This window comes from Rhinoraja longicauda, chromosome 5 (assembly GCF_053455715.1).
Source record: "Rhinoraja longicauda isolate Sanriku21f chromosome 5, sRhiLon1.1, whole genome shotgun sequence".
Taxonomy (NCBI): Eukaryota; Metazoa; Chordata; class Chondrichthyes; order Rajiformes; family Arhynchobatidae; genus Rhinoraja; species Rhinoraja longicauda.
In genome coordinates, this window is record NC_135957.1 from 14,512,131 (window position 1) to 14,535,173 (window position 23,043).

The 23,043-nt window shown below is 42.9% G+C and overlaps 1 protein-coding gene across 1 annotated transcript in view; it reads left to right on the top strand.

The window, feature by feature from the left end:
• The window catches only part of LOC144593844 (dynein axonemal heavy chain 8-like), a 624,642-nt gene that overhangs the window by 65,434 nt on the left and 536,165 nt on the right, over positions 1–23,043 (top strand). The window contains exon 9 of the mRNA XM_078399962.1: positions 19,802–19,915. Within this exon, the coding sequence (XP_078256088.1) occupies positions 19,802–19,915 (114 nt within the window). The remainder of the gene's footprint in view (positions 1–19,801; positions 19,916–23,043) is intronic.

The following is a 23,043-nucleotide window of genomic DNA, read 5'->3' on the forward strand; positions in this document are numbered from 1 at the left end:
AGTCATAAACAGTTCTGAAAATCGATCCTTGAATTGATCCATCCATCCATCCGTCCGTCCGTCCGTCCGTCCGTCCGTCCGTCCGTCCGTCCGTCCGATCTTGTGAATAAATGTATGTATGAATATATATATATATATATCTGTGATTTCGCTGATTACGGCAAAACGGTAAACCGTAGCGCCACGATTTTTGCGCCGCCTTAATCACCACGCGGACAGCTGCTGGAAAATGGTTTTTTAAATTTAATTCGGTCGCATATATTTTAAGTTACAGAGGTTTTAAAGCGCTGCCCCCCCCCTGATTTATTGAAGGTTCTATAGGGGGCGCTGCGGTGCGGATTTAGTCTTCAGCTTGTGACGTCACAATGGACAAGCAGCTGCTATTGGGTGTCTACTCTTTACAGAGGTTTTAAATTCACATTTTTTTATTTCTAACCTTTTTTTTCAAGGTCTTTACCTCCCTCCCTCCCCCTTCCCTCCCCCCCACTCCCCTCCCGGTTACAATGGAAACCCTACGAGGACGGGCCCAACGGGCACACTTCCACTTTCTTATTTCATTTCCGACATTCCGATTTCAACTCACATTTTCCCGCAAAACACATGCCTCGCCGCTGGCCCGGCCTGGCCTCGCCACTGGCCCTGACTCACCTCGCCGCTGGCCTGGCCTCACCTTGCCGCTGGCCTCCCCTCACCGCTGGCCTCGACTCGGTTCGCCGCTGGGCTCGCCTCACCTCGCCGCTGGCCTCGACTCGGTTCGCCGCTGGCCCGGCCTCACCTTGCCGCTGGCCTCCCCTCGCCGCTGGCCCCGATTCACCTTGCTGCTGGGCTCGCCTCGCTGCGTAGCGTGATGCCTGTTGATGATGGGAGGGGATGGGGGGCAGGTGAGGGGGGAGTGGGGGTCGGGTGGTGGAGGAAGGGAGGGGGGGAGTGGTGGTGGGGGAGGATGGGAGGGGGAGGAGGGAGAGGGGGAGTGGAGGTGGGGGGAAAAGGTGGGGAGAGAAGGGCGGGAATGGGGGGAGAGGGGAGCGGGGGGGAGTCGGGGGAGAGGGTAGTATGGGGGAGTTGGGAGTGGTGGTAGAGGGGGGGAGGGGGGTGGGGGGGAGGGTAGTGGGGAGGTGGGGGTAGTGGGGGGGACATGGACTGTTGTGATTTGCTGTTGAAGATCACTGGAGCAAGTATGTCTTCAATGAAATTAGGTATGTGCATTTTTAGATTAAACTTTCTTCATAACAGTCATACATTTGGTGTAAGGAAAAAGCAAAATAGAGAAAACAAAACAAAACAATTTTTTCTTTGTGTTGTAAAAAGTATTTCTGTTCAATAACCTTTCTATAAATAGAAGAATATAGTCTGTAGTCCAAGAACAACAGACTGTTGGAAATAATAGTCGTTTTTCACATGTGAATTAGCGTAATGCGTACACGCATTTGGCGTGTGTACTTTTTTTTGCTGAAAAGTTGCATTACGTGCCATATTATGAATTTTGATGTAAAATTCTGAATTTTGGACATCAAAATTCTAAATTTGTAAAATCAAATGTTGGGAGGTCTTTTAGATGAACCATCAATAATGTAATCTCTGACCATTACTGTGACTTACTCCTTAATCAATAAAGCAACACTCTTCTGCTGATTCAGGCAGTTATGAATAGAGTATTTCTCACAGCAGGCTGAGATGCACTCTGTTAAAATACTTACTATAGTACATCCATAGAAGCTTAAGAGAATCCTTGTGGACAAGTAGAATCTGATTGGACGTCTCAGAAAGTAAAAATGCTGATAAGCTTTCTTAATCACAGTATTAGTGTGAAGGGACTGATGATATGGATGCCAAGGAACTTCCTCTTGACCATCTCTGCAGCAGTATGGATGAGAACAGGATTGTGTTCACACCCCGCCCTGTGCCATATCCTGTGGCTTGACCCATTTTAAGGGAGCCTATTCTCTTCCTTCTAATCCTTTTGTTCTTTATATCCCTGTAGCTCTTAGGGCTTTCCTTCTTGTTTGGCCAGAGCTATCTCATGTACTCTTTTGGCCCTCCTGTTTTCCCTCTCAAGTGTACTCCTACTTTTCTGGTATTCCTCAAGGGACTTGCTTGAAGCACATCTGACATGTGCCTTTTTTCTGATTGGAGCCGGAATATCCCTCATCAACCAAGGTTTCCTAAACCTGTGAGCCTTGCCATTCATTGGAACAGGTACAGCCTGTCCCTGAGCCCTCCCAATCTCACCTTGAAAAGTCTCCCACTTGCCAGACATCTGCAAACAACATCTCCCAGTTAACCTCTCTAGGTTCTGATACCTTCAAAACTAGCCTTGCCCCAATTTAGGCCTTTAACTATATTTTTACGGTAACCATTTAAAAATTCATAAAATTTTTACCAAGAGACAAGAGTGTTTAATGGTCATATGTACCAGGATCGGTCCAATGAAATTCTTACTGGTGGTTTTATTGACAGATTAATGCCACAAAATATCAAATAAATATATAATAAACAATAATACAATAAATTATCAGTTATACTAGGTTACCAGTTCATAATAGTGCAAGCCGAAGTGTGTAGTTCAATCTTATACAAAATCCATAATAGTTTGGTGCTGAGGTAGGGTTGTGATTAGGTTTGTGCAATGTGGTTCAAGAGCCTAATAATTGATGATAATGATACTTTATTGTCACGTGTACCTAGGTATAGTGATATTCTTTGTATTTGCATACAAAGTACACAAAAGAGTCGCCACAAGGGTGCCGACAAAGTTATAAAAATTACTTGACCCCGCCCCCCCCGCGCACCGATCCCCATTAGTTCTTGGAGCACTCCCCCATGCTTGGTCCCCTTTAGTTTTCGGCGGTCCCCCCACGCTGAGTCCCCCTGAGTTCTCGGCGTCCCTCCCACGTCGGTTCCCTCTAAGTTCTTGGTGGCGCAGCGTGTCCATCTCTGCCCAACTCGCACCGACCTTGGCCTGACTCGCACCGACCTCGGTCGGACTCGCTCTGACCTCGAGGCTCTGACCTTGATTCGACTTGCTCCAACCTCGGCCCGACTTGTTCCTAAAGTGTTCCTCTACTGGAGGCTTACCTTCCCCTTGAATTTCACCTTTCCCTTTGCTGAATCCTGCAACTACAAAGTCTGTTCCCTTTGTGAATTATAATTGTATCTACCTTTACTGCTTCCTATGACAGCGCATTCCATGTATACACCACTCATGTCCAAGTTGATCTACTTTATTAGCTTCATATGCTTTTACCTGCCTGCTTTGGGTGACTGTACTCCCCAATCCGAACGTTTACTCTGAACTCCATTCCCCTTCCTGAATGGGATTTACAAACGTTCCCACAAGGATGTTGGTCCGATTCCAGTTTAGGTACAACCCGGCCTGCTTGTATAGATCCCACCTTCCAAAGAGAGTTTCAGAGATCCAGAAGCAATCCAGAGATTCCAACCTTTGAGGTCCTGCTAATTAAATAGCTATTTAGCTTCCTAAACTTATTTTGCAGGATCACACCCCTTCTCTTACTTCACCCCTCTTGCTTCAGAATGCTTGTCCAGATATTTCTTCAATGTTGTGACAGAACCTGCCTCCATATCTCACACAGGCAGAACATTACCAATTCCAATTTGGATGAAAAGCCCATCCTCAAATGTCCTCTAACTCTTTCACTCCTTACCCTAAACCAGTGCGACTGTAAGAATGTGGCCACACACAAATTGGAGGAACAGCACCTCGTACTCCACTTGAGCAGTTTACAACCCAGTGGTATGAACAGTCTTGTTCGTGGATTTTTTGCCAGGAGGTAGACATAAACTGACTAGGGTTGATTACTTTAAGACTGAAAACTATGGTGGGAAGATCGATGAAAGTTAGATTTGTGACTATATAGGAGATGATGGCCTGATGTTTCACGGTGGGAACATGGTCCAGAGGGAGCTATGAAGATGTATCTGAGTGTTGACATTTGGCTTCTGCTTGATAGAGGTCACTTCATCAGCCAACAGTAGCATTACCCTTGTCGGCAGTTTTGATGACAAAATCAGGATTCATTTCAAGTGAATATAGACACAAAATGCTGGAGTAACTCAGCAGGACAGGCAGGGGTGAAAGGTAAGGGATCGGGGATATGAATGTATGGCTGAGGGGCTGGTGCAGGGGGCAGGAATTTAGATCTATAGACTATTGGGATCTCTTCTGGGGTAGGGGTAACCTGTACAAAAGGGACAGGTTACACCTTAACTGGAGAGGGACCGACGTTCTGGCAGGCAGGTTTGCTTGTGCTATACATGTGGGGTTAAACTAAATAGTTGGGGGGGAGGGGTTGACAAATTAGGAATATAAAGATGGAGTTAAAGGGGGAGTGAATACAGGAAAAGTTGCAAAAGACTCCTGAATTAATGGGAAGGAAAGTTCGAGATGGGTTAAGAGAGTAAGGTCAGGGCCAATATTGAGAGGGGAAGTGAATACCGAAGTTAAAATGTTGTATTTGAATGCGCGAAGTATACAAAATAAAGTAGATGAGTTTGAGGCTCAGTTAGATATTGGCAAGTATGATGTGGCAATTACAGAAACATGGTTGCAAGAAGACCAGGGCTGTGAGCTGAATAGACAGACAGGTAGGCAGAGGGGGTGGGGTCGCTCTGTTGGTAAGGATTGATATTCTATCCTTTGCAAGGGGTGACATAGAATCAAGAGATGTAGAGTCAGTATGAACAGAACTGAGGAATTGTAAGGGTAAAAAGACCCTAATGGGAGTTATCTTCAGGCCCCCAAACAGTAGCCTGGATATAGGGTGCAAATTGAATCAAGAGTTAAAATTGGCACGTCGCGAAGGTAATTCTACAGTGGTTATGGGAGATTTCAACATGCAGGTAGACTGGGAAAATCAGGTTCGTACTGGACCCCAAGAAAGGGAGTTTGTGGAGTGCCTCCTAGATGGATTCTTAAAGCAGCTTGTACTGGAGCCTACCAGGGAGAAGGCAATTCTGGATTTAGTGTTGTGTAATGAACCGGATTTGATAAGGGAACTCAAGGTAAAAGAGCCATTAGGAGGTGGTGATCATAATATGATATGTTTTAATCTACAATTTGAGAGAGAGAAGGGAAAATCGGAAGTGTCAGTATTACAGTAGAGCAAAGGGGACTATGGTGGCATGAGGGAGGAGCTGGCCAGAGTTGACTGGAAAGAAACCCTAGCAGGAAAGATGGTGGAACAACAATGGCAGGTATTTCGGGGAATAATACAGAAGGTGCAGGATTAGTTCATTCCAAAGAGGAAAAAAGATTCGAAGGGGAGTAAGAGGCGACCATGGCTGACAAGGGAAGTCAAGGACAGTATAAAAATAAAAGAGAAGTATAACATAGCAAAGATGAGCAGGAAGCCAGAGGATTGGGACTATTTTAAAGAGCATCAGAAGATAACTATAAAAGCAATACGAGGAGAAAAGATGAGGTACGAAGGTAAGCTAGCCAAGAATATAAAGGAGGATAGTAAAAGCTTCTTTAGGTATGTGAAGAGGGAAAAAATAGTCAAGGCAAATATGGGTCCCTTGAAGACAGAAGCAGTTGAATTTATTATGGGGAACAAGGAAATAGCAGACGAGTTGAACCGGTACTTTGGATCTGTCTTCACTAAGGAAGACACAAACAATCTCCCAGATGTTCTAGTGGCGAGATATCCTAGTGTGATGGAGGAACTGAAGGAAATTCACATTAGGCAGGAAATGGTGTTGTGTAGACTGGAGGGACTGAAGGTTCATACATCCCTGGGCCTGATGGTCTGCATCCCAGGGTACTTAAGGAAGTGGCTCTAGAAACCGTGGACGCATTGGTGATCATTTTCCAATGTTCTATAGATTCAGGATCAGTTCCTGTGGATTGGAGGGTAGCTAATGTTGTCCCACTTTTTAAGAAAGGAGGGAGAGAGAAAACGGGAAATTATAGACCAGTTAGTCTTACATCAGTGGTGGGGAAGATGCTGGAGTCAATTATAAAAGACGAAATTGTGGAGCATTTGGATAGTAGTAACAGGATCGTTCCGAGTCAGCATGGATTTACGAAGGGGAATTCATGCTTGACTAATCTACTGGGATTCTTTGAGGATGTAACTAGGAAAATTGATTGGGGAGAGTCGGTGGATGTGGTGTACCTTGACTTTCAGAAAGCCTTCGACAAGATTCCACATAGGAGATTACTAGGCAAAATTAGAGCACATGGTATTGGAGGTAGGGTGCTGACATGGATAGAAAATTGGTTGACAGACAGAAAGCAAAGAGTGGGGATAAATGGGTCCCTTTCAGAATGGCAGACAGTAACTAGTGGGTTACCGCAAGGCTCGGTGCTGGGACCGCAGCTATTTACAATATACATTAATGACTTGGATGAAGGGATTAAAAGTACCATTAGCAAATTTGCAGATAATACAAAGCTCAATTCCTGTGGATTAGAGGGTAGCTAATGTTATTCCACATTTTAAGAAAGGAGGGAGAGAGATAACAGGAAATTATAGACCAGTTAGCCTGACATCAGTGGTGGGGAAGATGCTGGAGTCAATTATAAAAGAAGAAATTGCAGAACATTTGGATAGCAGTAACAGGATCGTTCCGAGTCAGCATGGATTTACGATGGGGAAATTATGCTTGACTAATCTTCTGTAATTTTTTGAGGATATAACTGGGAAAATGGACAAGGGAGAGCCAGTGGATGTAGTGTACCTGGATTTTTAGAAAGCCTTCGATAAGGTCCCACAGAGGAGATTAATGGGCAAAATTAGAGCACATGGTATTGAGGGTGGGGTACTGACATGGATAGAAAATTGGTTAGCAGACAGGAAACAAAGAGTAGGGATAAATGGGTCCCTTTCAGAATGGCAGGCAGTGACTAGTGGGGTACCGCAAGGCTCTGTGCTGGGACCGCAGCTATTTACAATATACATTAATGACTTAGATGAAGGAATTAAAAGTAACATTAGCAAATTTGCAGATGACACAAAGCTGGGTGGCAGTGTGAAGCATGAGGAGGATGTGATGAGGATGCAGGATGACTTGGACAGATTGTGTGAGTGGGCAGATGCATGGCAGATGCAGTTTAATATGGATAAATGTGAGGTTATCCAGTTTGGTGGTAAGAACAGGAAGGCAGATTATTATCGGAATGGTGTCAAGTTAGGAAAATGGGAAGTACAACGAGTTCTGGGTGTCGTAGTTCATCAGTCACTGAAAGTAAGCATGCAGGTACAGCAGGCAATGAAGAAAGCTAATGGAATGTTGGCCTTCATAACAAGAGGAGTTGAATACAGGAGCAAAGAGGTCCTTCTGCAGTTGTACAGGGCCCTAGTGAGACCATGCCTGGAGTATTGTGTGCAGTTTTGGTCTCCAAATTTGAGGAAGGACATTCTTACTATTGAGGGAGTGCAGTGTAGGTTCACAAGGTTACTTCCCAGAATGGTAGGAATTAATGGTGAATTACTAGAGCGACTGGGCTTGTATACTCTGGAAATTAGGAGGGTGAGCTGGTATCTTATTGAAACATATAAGATTATTAACGGATTGGACATGCTAGAGGCAGGAAACAAGTTCCGGATGTTGGGGGAGTCCCAAACCAGGGGCTACAGTTTAAGAATAAGGGGTAGGCCATTTAGAACGGAGATGAGGAAAAACTTTTTCACTCAGAGAGTTGTGAAGCTGTGGAATTCTCTGCCTCAGAAGGCAGTGGAGGCCAATTCCCTGGATGCTTACAAGAGAGAGTTAGATGGAGCTCTTAATGATAGCGGAGTCAAGGGATATGGGGAAAAAGCAGGAACGGGGTACTGATTTTAGATTTTTAATTTATTTTTAGATTTAGATTCTACAGCGCGGAAACAGGCACTTTCGGCCCACCAAGTCCGCACCGCCCAGTGATCCCTGCACATTAACACTATCCTACACACACCAGGGACAATTTTTACATTTTTACCCAGTCAATTAACCTACAAACCTGCACGTCTTTGGAGTGTGGGAGGAAACCGAAGATCTCGGAGAAAACCCACGCAGATCACGGGGAGAACGTACAACTCCATACAGATGGCGCCCGTAGTCAGGATCGAACCTGAGTCTCCGGCGCTGCATTCGCTGTAAGGCAGCAGCTCTACCGCTGCGCCACCGTGCCGCCCGATTGTGGCTGATCAGCCGTGATCATGGTGAATGACAGTGCTGGCTCAAAGGCCGAATGGCATATTCCTGCACCTATTGTCTATTGACTAGGGGGATTCTGTCCCCATTGCGGCTAGGGGGAGGGGGAGCAAGGGCGAAGCTGTGGGGTACCGTAGAGACACGTGTGAGTGCCTCGTCTATGATGGAAGTGGGGAAGCCCCGTTCCCTAAAGAACGAGGATATCTCGGAAGAAAGGTCTGAAGAAGGGTCTCGACCCGAAACGTCACCCATTCCCTCTCTCCTAGATGCTGCCTGACCTGCTGAGTTACTCCAGCATTTTGTGATACCTTCGATTTGTACCAGCATCTGTAGTTATTTTCCTACAGGATATCTCGGAAGGTATGGAACAACTCATCTTGGGCACAGATGCAATGTAGACGGAGGAATTGGAAGTAGGGGATAGAGTCTTTGCATGAAGCAGGGTGGGAAGAAATGTAGTCGTGGTTGTGGATTTGTAATAGACATCAGTCGATAGTCTGTGAAACACAGTGGTGGGGGTGTTATGGCCTGGGCATGTATGGCTGCTGAAGGTACTGGCTCACTTATCTTCATTGATGATACAAATGCTGATGGTAGTAGCATAATGAATTCTGAAGTGTATAGATACATCCTATCTGCTCAAGTTCAAACAAATGCCTCAAAACTCATTGGCCGACGGTTCATTCTACAGCAAGACAATGATCCCAAACAGACTGCTAAAGCAACAAAAGAGTTTTTCAAAGCTAAAAAATGGTCAATTCTTGAGTGGCCAAGTCAATCACCTGATCTGAACCCAATTGAGCAGGCCTTTAATATGCTGATGAGAAAACTGGAAAACTAGCCCCCAAAACAAGCATAAGCTAAAGATGGCTGCAATACAGGCCTGGCAGAGCATCACCAGAGAAGACGCCCAGCAACTGGTGATGTCCATGACCAGACTTCAAGCAGTCATGCTTGCAATGGATATGCAACAAAATACTAAACATGACTACTTTCATTTACATGACATTGCTGCTCTGCTCCTGAAACATGCCTTTAGCACTGCAACAGAGGGGATCTACCTGCGTACTGGATCAGACGGCAGGCTCTTCAATCTCACCCACCTCCGAGCCAAGACAAAAGTACGTGAAGCTCTCATCAGAGACATGTTGTTCACCGATGACGCAGCAGTTGTATCCCACACCCAGCTAGAACTATAGTCACTGATGGACCGCTTCTATCGGGCTTGCAAGGATTTTGGGCTGACCATCAGCCTGAAGAAGACGAACGTCCTGGGACAGGATACAGAGGGCACCGCCTGTCATCACCATCGACGACTACGAACTCGATGCTGTCCATCAGTTCACGTACCTTGGCTCCACCATCACCGACAACCTCTCCTTGGACACAGAGATTGACAAGAGGATCGGGAAGGCAGCTACAACTCTCGCTCGCCTCACAACTCAAGTGTGGACCAATCCAAAGCTGACAGTGAAGACAAAGATAGCAGTCTACAACGCCTGTATTAACAGCACGCTGCTGTATGGCAGTGAGACATGGACTACATATGCCAGACTGGAGAGAAGACTCAACACCTTCCACCTTAGAAGCATCCGTCGTACATAGGTATATCCTGGCAAGACAGAGTGTCCAACGCTGAGATTCTGTCTTGCGCTGGCCTTCCCAGTATGTACACTCTACTCAGGTAGCGCAGGCTGCGGTGGCTGGGCCATGTCCACCGCATGGAGGATGGCCGTATTCCAAAAGACATCCTTTATGGAGAGCTAACATCTGGGAGGAGAACCATTGGCTGCCCCCAGCTACATTGCAAGGATGTCTGCAAGAGAGATTTGAAGGTGCTCGACATCGATGTGGAGTCCTGGGAGAGCCTTGCAGCTGACCGTACGAGGTGGAGAGGTACCCTGAATCAACATCTCGAAACGGGGGAAGAGAAACTGATGAGTGCAGTGGCAGAAAAGCGGGCATGCAGAAAGGAGCGCAGCAACTTCAACAGACCTGAGTCCACACACAAATGCGACCTTTGCGACAGAGACTGTCACTCCCGCATTGGTCTCTTCAGTCATAAGTGGCGCTGCTCTAGCCGAGGTGTGGAGCAAGCAGCCAACTCGGATGCATCACCCATGGTCAGCCATGACCAAGGGGGCCTAAGAAAGCTGTGTTCCAAACATTATGGTGCCCTGAAATGGGGGGACTATGTATAAACACTGCTGTAATTTCTACATGGTGAAACCAAAATGTATAAATATGGCCTTTATTAAAATCTGACAATGCACTTTAACCACATCTGATTTTTTTCTAATACAAATCTCAAATTGTGGAGTACAGAGCCAAATAAATAAATGATGGGTCTTTGTCCCAAATATTATGGAGGGAACTGTAAATTCTTGATTGGTACACGTGTCAGTGGTTCTGGGAGAAGGCAGGAGAATGGGGTTAGAAGGGAGAGATAGATCACCATGATTGAATGGCAGAGTAGACATGATGGGCCGACTGACCAAATTCTACTCCTGCCACATATGACCTTCTTTGAACAGCAATAAGCAGACATCGGATGGCGCGGTCCAGTCCAGTCGCCGTCGTGGTAGCTCTACGGGAACTGTGCGTTTTAAACTGGTATGTTTACTTTAAAATTATCCCTAAGTGCTCTAGCGTGTGCTAGCACTTAGCATTAACCAATGTACGACCGGGAAACGCTCGTAAAATTAAACTCGAGCGCTACAGGAGCACTATTAAACAGAAATCTACTCACCGATATACCGATAGAGATCATCAAAGGAGCGCACCGCGGCAGCAGCAGTGGGAGCGCAGGTCAGTGGGAAAGTCGGAAAAAACACCGAGGGAAGCGAGGGGGGATTCGGAACAGGCTGAGAACCCAAGCCTTACGTCCACCTCTGCCCAGCATACTTCTGGCCAACGTCCAGTCCCTGGAGAACAAGCTGGATGACCTGAGGGCAAGGATCAGATTCCAGAGGGACATAAAGAACTGTAACATCCTTTGTCTGACCGAAACATGGCTGACCCCGCTGGTGCCTGACCAGGTGATCTGCCCATCCGAGTCCTTCACTGTTTTCCGGGCGGACAGAACGGAAGAATCCGGGAAATCCAAGGGCGGAGGAGTCTGCTTCTTGACCAATAATAACTGGTGTAATCCTGGGAATATTAAGACGCTTTCTCATTCCTGCTCGCCGGACCTGGAACATCTAACTATCTTATGCCGACCATTCTACCTACCCCGGGAGGTCAGCTCGGTGATCATCACAGCCGTCTATATCCCACCGCATGCGGACACCGACGTGGCACTGTCCACCCTACACGATGTGTTGTGTCAACACCAAAACAAGAACCCTGATGCGGCTGTGCTGGTGGCTGGAGACTTCAATAGGGGAAATCTCAAAAAGGTCATGCCCAACTTCTACCAACACATCACGTGTGTCACCAGGGGGGAAAGAACTTTGGACCACTGCTACACGCCGTTCAGGAAAGGCTACAAGGCCGTTTCTCTCCCTCCTTTTGGGAAATCTGACCACGCTGCCATTTTCCTGCTGCCGGAGTACAAACAACGGATAGTACGGGAAGCGACAGTGACGAGGGACGTAAAACGGTGGGCTGACCATTCAGAGGCCATGCTGCAGGATGCACTGAGCGAAGTCGACTGGAACATGTTCCAAGCAAGTTCCAGAGACGTAAATGAGTTTGCGGAAGCGGTTACGGACTTCATTGCCACAATAGCCGATACCATCATCCCCACGGTAAGGGTCAGTATCTTCCCTAACCAAAAACCCTGGGTGGACAGGTCTATTCATGTGGCCTTGAATGCTCGCACCGCTGCTTACAACTCCGGCCTGGCATCCGGCAACATGGACGACTACAAGGGAGAGTCCTACCGACTGCGAAGGGCAGTGAAGGATGCAAAAAAGAGGTACCGGGACAAGATGGAGTCACAGATGGAGCAGCAGGACACCAGGCGCCTTTGGCAGAGGCTACGGACTATAACTAGCTACAGGTCCAGAACCCCCTCAACCGGAAGTGCCGGCTCCTCCTTAGCTGATGACCTGAACTCTTTTTACGCACGGTTTGAGACGGGTAACACCACCAGCTCGCCGTCTAAAAACAGCACCGAAGGGGCGCTGGCTAGCGAAGCTGGAGGGGGATCCACCGCCGGGGATGTGCACACATTCTCGGTGTCCGAGCATGAGGTGAGGTGGGCTCTGACGCGTGTGAACACGAGGAAAGCTGGAGGCCCAGATGGTATATCTGGGCGAGTACTAAAGTCTTGTGCTACTCAGCTTGCTCCAGTGCTCACCACAATATTCAACCTCTCCTTGGCAAAGTCCGTGGTCCCTGCATGCTTCAAAAGATCCATCATTGTACCGGTGCCAAAGAATGCCTCTCCAGCGTGTTTAAATGACTACCGACCGGTGGCCCTCACCTCGGTTGTCATGAAATGCTTTGAGAGGCTAGTCAAGAAGCACATCTGCGCCCTCCTTCCTCGCAACATGGACCCACTACAGTTCGCATACCGTCCGAACAGGTCCACGGATGATGCGGTCTCCCAGGTTCTACACACCGCTCTCTCTCATCTGGACAGCCAGGGGGGCTATGTGAGGATGCTGTTCATTGACTTTAGTTCAGCATTCAACACAATAGTCCCCAGCAGACTGGTTGAGAAGCTGCTGGAACTGGGGCTTAGCACCCCTCTGTGTGCCTGGGTCCTGGACTTTCTCACTGCCAGGCCCCAAGTGGTCAGGATGGGGGAACACACATCTAGCTCCCTCACCCTGAACATAGGATCCCCCCAGGGCTGCGTCCTTAGCCCCCTACTGTACTCCCTGTACACACATGACTGTGGGGCCAGGTTCAGCTCAAACTCCATCATCAAGTTTGCTGATGACACTGTGGTGGTGGGCCGGATCTCCAACAACGATGAGAAGGCCTACCGGGAGGAGGTGGCTGATCTGGCACTCTGGTGTCAGGACAATAGCCTCCTCTTGAATGTCACTAAAACTAAGGAGCTGATTGTGGACTTCAGAAGGGCTAAACATCCAAGGACGTACACGCCACTCGGGATAAATGGGTCTATTGTGGATAGGGTGAGCAGTTTCAAATACTTGGGAGTCCGCATCGCAGAGGATCTGACGTGGGCAACGCACATTGCCGCACTGGTGGGTAAGGCTAAGCAGCGCCTTTACCATCTTAGACAACTGAGGAAATTCAGAGTGTCGCTGAGGATCCTTCATTGCTTCTACTCTGGGGCTGTAGAGAGCATCCTGTCCGGCAACATTACAGTCTGGTTTGGGAACAGCTCTGCCCAGGACAGGATGGCCCTGCAGAGAGTAGTGCGTTTGGCAGAACGCACCATGGGAACTACACTCGTCCCCCTGCAGGACCTATACATCAGGAGGTGCAGATCCAGAGCAAGCAAGATCATGAGGGACCCCTGCCACCCCAGTAACGGACTGTTCCAGATGCTACGATCAGGCAAACGCCTCCGCTGTCACGCTGTGAAAACGGAGAGGATGAGACGGAGCTTCTTCCCACAGGCCATCAGGACTGTCAACTTTTATAACCCCAGAGACTAAATTTTTGTCGACACTTTTTGTGCTATGTTTAGTAACTTATTAACTTTATTTATATGCTGTAACTGTAATTCTTTTTGTGCACAACCCGCAGGCATTGCCACTTTCATTTCACTGCACATCGAGTATGTGTATGTGACAAATAAATTTGACTTGACTTGACTTGACACATAAAGTGGTTGTACTCTTTTGGTGTCAAAGGGTGGATATTTTTCTCCATCTCGGCAGTAAATCAAAATTAGATTTCCGTACTAAAATTCCATTATGGTATTCATTTGTTTGCTTTAAAAAAAAGAATTGCCTCCTCCACCACCTATGACTTGAATCATGATCGTCATATGTATACTGTGTGAAAAGCTTGAAATGCATTTCAAGTGTGATATGGTACAAAGCCTCTGTCATCTGAGAGGCTTTGACTGAGACTAAAGTTGTGCAGTAAGCCGTCTCCGAACTTGGTGATCGTTATTTTGCATTATGTTTGACATCATACTCCAAAGACGTACAGGTATGTAGGTTAATTGGCTGGGCAAATGTAAAAAAATTGTCCCTAGGGTGTAGGATAGTGTTCATGTGCAGGGATTGCTGGGCGGCGCGGACCCGGTGGGCCGAAAGGCCTGTTTCCGGTGCTGTTTCTCTAAATCTAAAAAAATCTAAATCTAAATCTAAAAAATCACACACAAGATGAACTGAGCTTTCTCATGACCTCATTCACTCTGGTGACAATTGAAATACCCCATGATTTCACGGCTATCTTAATTGGCAGACATCTGATTGGACTTTAAAAATATTAAAACTTAAAGATTTAAGTTTAGTGTATATACTATACGAATATTAACCGTTACTAATTACTATTAATTAAAAAACATATATGTTTTTATTAATCATTACTAATAAGAAGTATAAGTAATATTTGATTTATGTAAACTTTACTTTGAATACTTAATTAATACACCTTAGACAGAAAAATCGTCTTATTATAGACTAATTAGTTTCGGGCCTGCCCCGTTTATCTCTCTTTTTAAAAAAAACAAACAAACCCAATAACTTTGTTAAAAAACGGAGCTAGTATTAATTTTTTTTTACATCTCACGGAAGTCCTTAGATTTTTTGCCACCTTAGGGTGGCTAACACTAACTGCACTAATTGTAGTTGTAGTTTTAGTTGTCTCTTCTTCTTTCCTGCACTCTTTTAACCTTTTATATATTGATTTTTTTTTTAGATTTAACTTTTATTACTATGTCATTTTTCAGAATTTATATACTTTTGGGAGATATTTCCGGGAAACATTCTACATAGTACAAAAGATCATCCACCCTTCATTCAAGAAAAATGTTGTAGTCCGGGTGCCAGACCATTTGCTTTATTATAGATTATTTATCGGTTAAGATGCAAGATTCTATTAGGAAAACAGGGGGTAAAGGTATTACATTTTGTAGTTGGAATGTCAAGGGTGTTAATGAACCAATTAAAATAGGTAAAGTACTTTCACATTTAAAATCTATTGATGCAGACATAATGTTCCTTCAGGAAACTCATCTAAAAAATGTAGCACATAATAGACTGAAAGGCAAATGGATTGATAAAGTATTTCACTCATCGTTTCCCTTTAAATCAAGAGGTGTTGCTATTTTAATTCGTAAGGGTATACCATTTAAACATACTTCCTCTATAGTCGACACTGAAGGTAGATATGTTATATTAGTGGGAGAACTATATTCTACAAAATTGATATTGGTGAATGTCTATGCACCAAATTTTGATAATCCGTTATTTAAAACAAATTTTTTTAATACCATTCCAGAATTTGGACAATATAACTTGATAATTGGAGGAGATTTAAATTGTACACTAGATCCTTATTTGGATAGATCTTCAACTCAAAGGAAAACAAAATCCAAGTCGTGTGAATTATTAAACTCTTATATAAATAGTGCAAATATAAAAGATGTTTGGAGGATTGATAATCCTTCAGGCCGAGAGTATTCATTTTATTCACCTGTGCATAAAACTTATTCAAGAATTGACTATTTCTTGGTGGACTCCAAACTTATTCCTTATACGTATAATTCAAAATATCATAATATTATTATATCCGATCATGCCCCTTTAACATTTAGGGTAAAACTCCAAGGAGTAACGGGGAAACAGACTAATTGGAGATTTAATCCGCAAATCTTAAATGAAAAAGCATGTTATGACTATCTTAAATCGCAATTTGAGACTTTTTTTTACGCAAATGACCTTCCTGAAACACCTGCGTCCCTGCTTTGGGAAACATTTAAAGCGTTTGTGAGAGGATGTATTATTGCTTTTCAAGCGTCTCAAAATAAGAAGAAGCGAGCTGAACAACATGACCTAGAAAGTCAGATAAAACAGTTAGACATAACAAATGCCATCGCTCCCTCTATTGAAATACATAATAAAATTGCAGCTCTCAAATATAAGTTAAATTATATTCTCTCAGCTCATATTTTAAGGCTTTTTCAATATACTAAACAAAAACATTTTGAATTCGGAGATAAACCACAGAAATTGCTAGCACGTCAACTCCGTAAATTAGAAGATGATTCTACAATTCATAAAATTAGATCAGAAAATGGAGATTTGCTTAAATTACCTAAGGATATTAATCAGAGATTTTTGCAATTTTATCAGTCATTATACTCATCAAAAATAACAGATACTTCTGCTCAGATGCAAAACTTTTTGCAGGAATGTAACCTTCCTGGTTTGAATGTGAGTGATAGAAATTTACTGGGCGCAGAAATAACTATGAAAGATGTTGAAGAGACCATTAAATCCATGAAAAATGGGAAGACTCCTGGCCCTGATGGCTTAAATAATGAATTTTATAAAAAATTCAGTGATTTGATCTCTCCACGTTTGCAAACTGTATATAGTCACGCCTTTAAACAACTGAGATTACCACAAACTCTGACTGAATCAACAATAATCCTCATTCCTAAAAAAGATAAGGATTCTGAAGACCCTGGTTCGTATAGGGCGATAGCTCTTTTAAATACTGATCAGAAGATATTAGCGAAAATATTAGCTCAGAGATTAAGTCTAGTTATAGATAAATTGATACACCCCGATCAATCAGGCTTTATAGCCAAACGATATTCATTTTTCAACTTGAGACGCTTGTTCAATATAATTTATTCAAATAGATTATTAAATGAAGATTTAGCAATCATCTCGCTAGATGCTGAAAAAGCATTTGATCAAGTAGAATGGCCCTATCTTTTTTCAGTGATGGAAAAATTTCAACTAGGTGAAAATTTTTGTTCATGGGTGAAACTTTTATATACATCCCCAACAGCTAGAATACTAACTAATCAAATGCTGTCATCTAAATTTCATTTATCTAGGGGTTGTAGACAAGGATGTCCACTATCACCGCTTCTATTTGCCCTTATTATAGAACCACTTGCTGAGAGTATTAGATCAAATTCAGATATTCATGGCTATAACACTAAACATACAACCAATAAAATTTCTTTATATGCGGATGATGTATTAATATATATTACAAAGCCAGAAATTAGCATTCCCAATTTATTAAATCTCATAACTCAATTTGGTTCATTTTCAGGATATAGAATTAACTGGTATAAAAGTGAAATTATGCCAATAATGGAGCATAATCCGGCCATACTTCAACAATTTCCTTTTAAAATTGCCTATGAAAAGTTTAAATATCTTGGAATTTACGTGACTAGGAAATATACTTCTTTATTTAAATTAAATTTTCCTCCTTTACTCACTAAATTACACAGAAATATCCAATTTTGGAAAACACTCCCTATATCATTAGTTGGTCATAGTAATGCTATAAAGATGATCTTTCTTCCACAACTACTATACTTATTTCAAGCAATTCCGATCTATCTTCCAAAAAAGTTTTTTTTAAAAATTGATTCAATTGTTACTAATTTTATTTGGGACTACAAGATTCATAGAATAAATAAAAGACATCTATGTAAGTCTAAAATTAATGGAGGAATTGCTTTACCTAACTTTTTATTTTATTATTGGGCGGTTAATATTAAAAATATAACCTGCTGGTTGGATGATTCTGATCAACAACCGGATTGGTTAAAGATGGAGAAAGAGGATTGTTTACCATTCGATATTGGTGCGATCCTCTTAGCTCCAATAAATTTAAATAAAAAAACATATGGAGGTAATCCCATTATACATAGTGTTATCCGTACCTGGAAACAATTAAAGCTTACGTTAAAATTGAGTAAATTATCTGTTTTCCTTCCTATTGCGAATAATCCTTCTTTTAAACCGTCTGTCTTAGATAGTGGCTTTGCTCAATGGAAAAGTTATGGAATTAAAAGGGTGGGAGATCTTTATCATAAGGGAACTTTTCTTTCTTTTCAGGATTTACAGCAGAAGTACGGATTACATGTTAATAATTATTTTAGATATTTACAACTTAGAGATTATGTAAAATCACACATGCAAGAATATAAGTTTAGAGGTCCAGAAACACTTGATGTATGCCTGAATCGACATTATAATTCAAATAAATTAATATCCTTTATTTACAATACTCTCCTTGACACTGACATCCCGTCATCAGAATCTTATAGACGAGCATGGGAGGACGAATTGAATCAACTTATAATGCAAGATATATGGGATGAAAGTTTACAACATATACATCAATGTTCATTGAATACTAGACACTCCTTAATACAATTTAAAATAATACATAGATTACATTATTCGAAGACGAAATTAAATAGGATTTTTCCTAGTATCTCTCCTATTTGTGATAAATGTCAATTTCAAGAAGCTAATTTAACTCATATTTTCGTAACTTGTATAAAAATGCAAAACTTCTGGTTGGAGATTTTTAAAATAGTTTCTAAAGTTATTAATAAAAAGTTAGATATGGACCCAAAATTAATTATATTAGGATTATCAGAACATACTACAAATTTTACAGTAAGTCAGGTACATTTTCTTGATTACAGTCTAATAACTGCGAAAAAATTAATACTTAAATTTTGGAAAAAACCAATAACCCCCACAATTAAAATGTGGACTACGGAAATGACAGAGACCCTGCATTTGGAAAAAATAAGGTTTGCCTTAATCGACAAACCTGAGCTATTTTTAAAAATATGGTCTCCATTTATTGAATTTTTAGAAAAGTAAATGTGTTTGGCACAGGACTAAAATAAAAAATTTAAATTAAAAGTTGAAACTTGAGTTAGGGGTTGGATGTACAACTGTGGTTATTGTCTCCCGGATCTACTCCCTTTAATTTTTATTGTTAGATCCGTTTTTTTAACCCTTTTACTCTTTCTCCCCAAGTTTATAGTTTTTTTTAATTTTATTTTTACTTTCTCTTTCCAAAAATTTAAAAATTGAAGCTATGTAAGAACTTTATAACAAATGTGTTTTTTTATTTCTATTTGTACATATGCTTTTCAAAAATAAAAAATATTAAAAAAAAAAAAAAAGAAATACCCCATGTATAACTTCGGATATTGAGGATATGAGGGGAGTTGGACTAAACCATTTTTTTGCTGGGCTGTTTACCAATAGTAATAACAAAATTACTACCACTGCAATTTGGATAACTTGAGACCATCAAATAAGTAATGATTTGATTTTTTATGTACAGGAGCTCATATTTTGATGAGCACACTTATAGTCATGGTGTTTATGACTTGTAAGTCATAAATCTTACAACAGATTGCTTGTGCATCAAAAGGAAGATGTTTTCTATAATATTAGGGCATCATTATCATTGGCTTTTAGTAATATTTTCAAGAAATCAAATTGGTCAGAATGAGTTGATTCCAAACATGGTGTGCTACTTTTACATTGAGCTGACGTATGGCTATGAACTATGCTGTTTGACAACATGTATTCTTATTGAAAATCCTTATGTAATATAATGTATTAACTTGCTAAGAAACTACTTAAATTGCCATTTCTTATTCCAGAAGTTACTAAATAGTAATGTAGTAACTACAACAGTTAATGCATGTATCATTGATGATAGAAGAAGACTGAATGGTCTGTTTGTTCCTATATTGTAGATGTGGTTAGAGGTAGATTCTCAAATCACTGATGCAGCTAATGGAGCAAAAGACAATGTGAAATTTCTGCAAGCATTGGAGAAGGTCTGTCAGCCACTTTACAATTCTGACCCAGTAAGTATATTTTCAGGGTTTTGTTTTCTGCAAAGTTTATACAAATATAGGAATAGAAATTTTGCTGTGATCAGCTGATGACAGCACTTAGAAATAGGATCATAGAAATTTAGAGCACAGATGAAAGCTATTCAGCCCTTTGTTGATTATGGCTCTTGAGATGCTCATCCAATTGGTTTTTATATGTGGTAAGCATATCATTTGGTTAGCATATAATTTGTAGTTAGCAAACATGGTCAGCATTTCCATCACTCTTCATAGTCAAAAGAGTTGTGTCGCATAGAAACAGACACTTTGGCTATCCATGTCTACGTTGAATACCATGCCTCTCAAAACGAATCCCATTTGGAACATAGAACAGCACAGCACAGCACAGCACAGCACAGGAACATTTTTTTTTCACTGAATATGATACCAAGTTAAACTAATCTCGGGGTTTGTACGTTCTCTCTGTGACCACACAGGTTTTCACTGGGTGCTTCAGTTTCTTCCCACATGACAAAGACGTACAGGTTTGCAGGTTAATTGGCTTCTGTCAAAACTGTAAATTATCCCTAGTGCGTAGGATAGTGCTAGTGTATGAGGTGATTGCTGATCAGTGCAGACTCGGTGGGCCAAAGTGCCTGTTTCCACGCTGAATCTTTAAAGTCTCATCTCCTCTGCTTGCACGTAACGCATATCCCTCTATTCCCTGCATTTCCATGTGTTTATCAAAAAGCATCTTTAATGCCACCATCATATCTGCCTCCACCTCCACCCCTAACTAGTGCAAAGGCACCCACCACTCTCTGTGCAAAAAATCTTGCCCCGCACGTCTCCTTTAAACTGACTTCCAGACATAACCACCCTGGAAAAAAAAGTTCTGACTGTCAACCACATCTCTGTCATAATTTTATTTACTTCTATCAGGTTCCCCTCAGCCTCCCAATCTCTGGAAAAAGTGCATTTGAGGGCAGGGTGGAAGTTAGTGGTAAAGGTGATGAAATCGATAAGTTCTGCACTGGTGCAGGCTTTCTGTCCCAGGCCTCCTCCATTGCCAGAGTTAGTCCTCTTCGGCAGCTTGCAATCCAATGGTGTAAACTTAGAATTCTCCAATTTCTCTTTCCTGAGCCCCACCCGGATGAGTACCCATTTTTCCCTCTATCCTGCCCTCCTTCCTCCTCTCCCCTTCCACCTACATTCTTTCCTATGGCCTCACATTTCCGACCTCTTCTCTCCTTATCTTTTTGTCACCTTTTCATCTCTGACCTTTGTCCACCCATCTGCCAATTAACCTCCCTCAACGGTATCCACATATCACTTCTTTCACTTTGTCCCATCCCAGCTCTCTTTCAGCTGTATCCTCCCCACTACAATCAATCTGAAGAAGGTTCGCAACCCGAAATATCACCTATTCATGTGCTCCAGAGATGCTCCTGACCCGTTGAGTTACTGCAGCACTTGGTGTTTTTTTGCTCATGATTCCAGCATCTGCAGTTCGTTATATGTACAGTAAACCCTCGCAATAATGGACTTCTATATAGCAGATTTCGGTTAAAGTGGACCAAGGCTCCCATTGCACTGCCCCCCACTTCCGCCAGTTACCCATTGAGCTGGCACCATGTGGCATGCTTCCAATTGTGAGAGTGGAGAGAGCGAGCATCATAAAGGTGGCGTGAATAATGGATCTCTCCCTAGCACACTGTATGCGGGGTTGGGGGCTCAGCGGCTCTCCACCCTGTGAATTCCTGTTGGTTTAACCCTCCCGGCTTTAGGTTACACTTTACACCCCTCCCCCTCCGTTATTCGGTTATAGCGGACGATCGTCAATAACTGACACCATCTCTCCCCCCCCCCCATGGTCCGTTGTTGCGAGGGTTCACTGTACTATGAGCTTTGCTGCTCATCCACCCGTTTCAGAGTTCTCTGAAACTGCTTAAAACATCTCACTCACAGCCAAAGAAATGCTTGTCTCCTTCCTTCACTATTGACTCTCTTACCATGCAGCTCTTCAAGAACCCATTCCCCCACCACCATTTGCACTGTCTCCTATCTGGCAGGGCCAACCATGTCACCATGAAGTGTCAGAAAGAACTGCAGATGCTGGTTTAAATCGAAGGGAGACACAAAATGCTGGAGTAACTCAGCGGACAGGCAGCATCAATGGAAGGAATGGGCGACGTTTCAGGTCAAGACCCTTCTTCAGACTTGAGTCCATGATATCTACATATTGCAAAAATATCATACAACTGTCATTATTCTCTACCCTGTATCACTAGTCACCTCTGCTAAGAGATGCCGACTAATTTGCTAATCCTTGCCTCACTGAAGCCCATCGCTCACCAAAGCTGAGCTCAATAGCAGAACTTCTACCTCATTGGGTTGTAATGCAAGTCCAAAAATGACCACTGTTGAATAGAATGAGATTGATCCCTGGGATGGCGGGACTGTCATATGAGGAAAGATTGAAAAGACTCGGCTTGTATTTACTGGAGTTTAGAAGGATGAGAGGGGATCTTATAGAGACTTATAAAATTATAAAAGGACTGGACAGACTGGATGCAGGAAAAATGTTCCCATTGTTGGGGGGAGTGCAGAACCAGGGGCTTAGAATAAAGGGGAGGCCATTTAAAACTGAGGTGAGAAGCAACTTTTTCACCCAGAGTTGTGAATTTGTGGAATTCTCTGCCACAGCGGGCAGTGGAGGCCAAATCACTGGATGAATTTAAGAGAGAGTTAGATAGAGCTCTGGGGGCTAGTGGAATCATGGGATATGGGGAGAAGTTGGACACAGGTTATTGATTGTGGATGATCAGCCATGATCACAATGAATGGCGGTGCTGGGTTGAAGGGCTGAATGGCCTCCTCCTGCACCTATTTTTTATGTTTCTGTTTCTATGAATGGCTGCTCCCATTTCTCCTGCTTATTAAAAATTACTCTGAATCCGAGCACTCTTTTATACTTTGTTTTCCATGCTGCGGCTTTCCCCCCTTCTCATGTCCTCTTCCACACATATCCCTAACTAATCCTTTTCTCTACTGACCTGACACGATTTTGTCTCCTTTTCACCTCCATCCGTTGTTACCAACTCCAATCTACCAATAAACCCCCCTCTCATCTGTATCCAATTATCATTTGCCATTCTTTA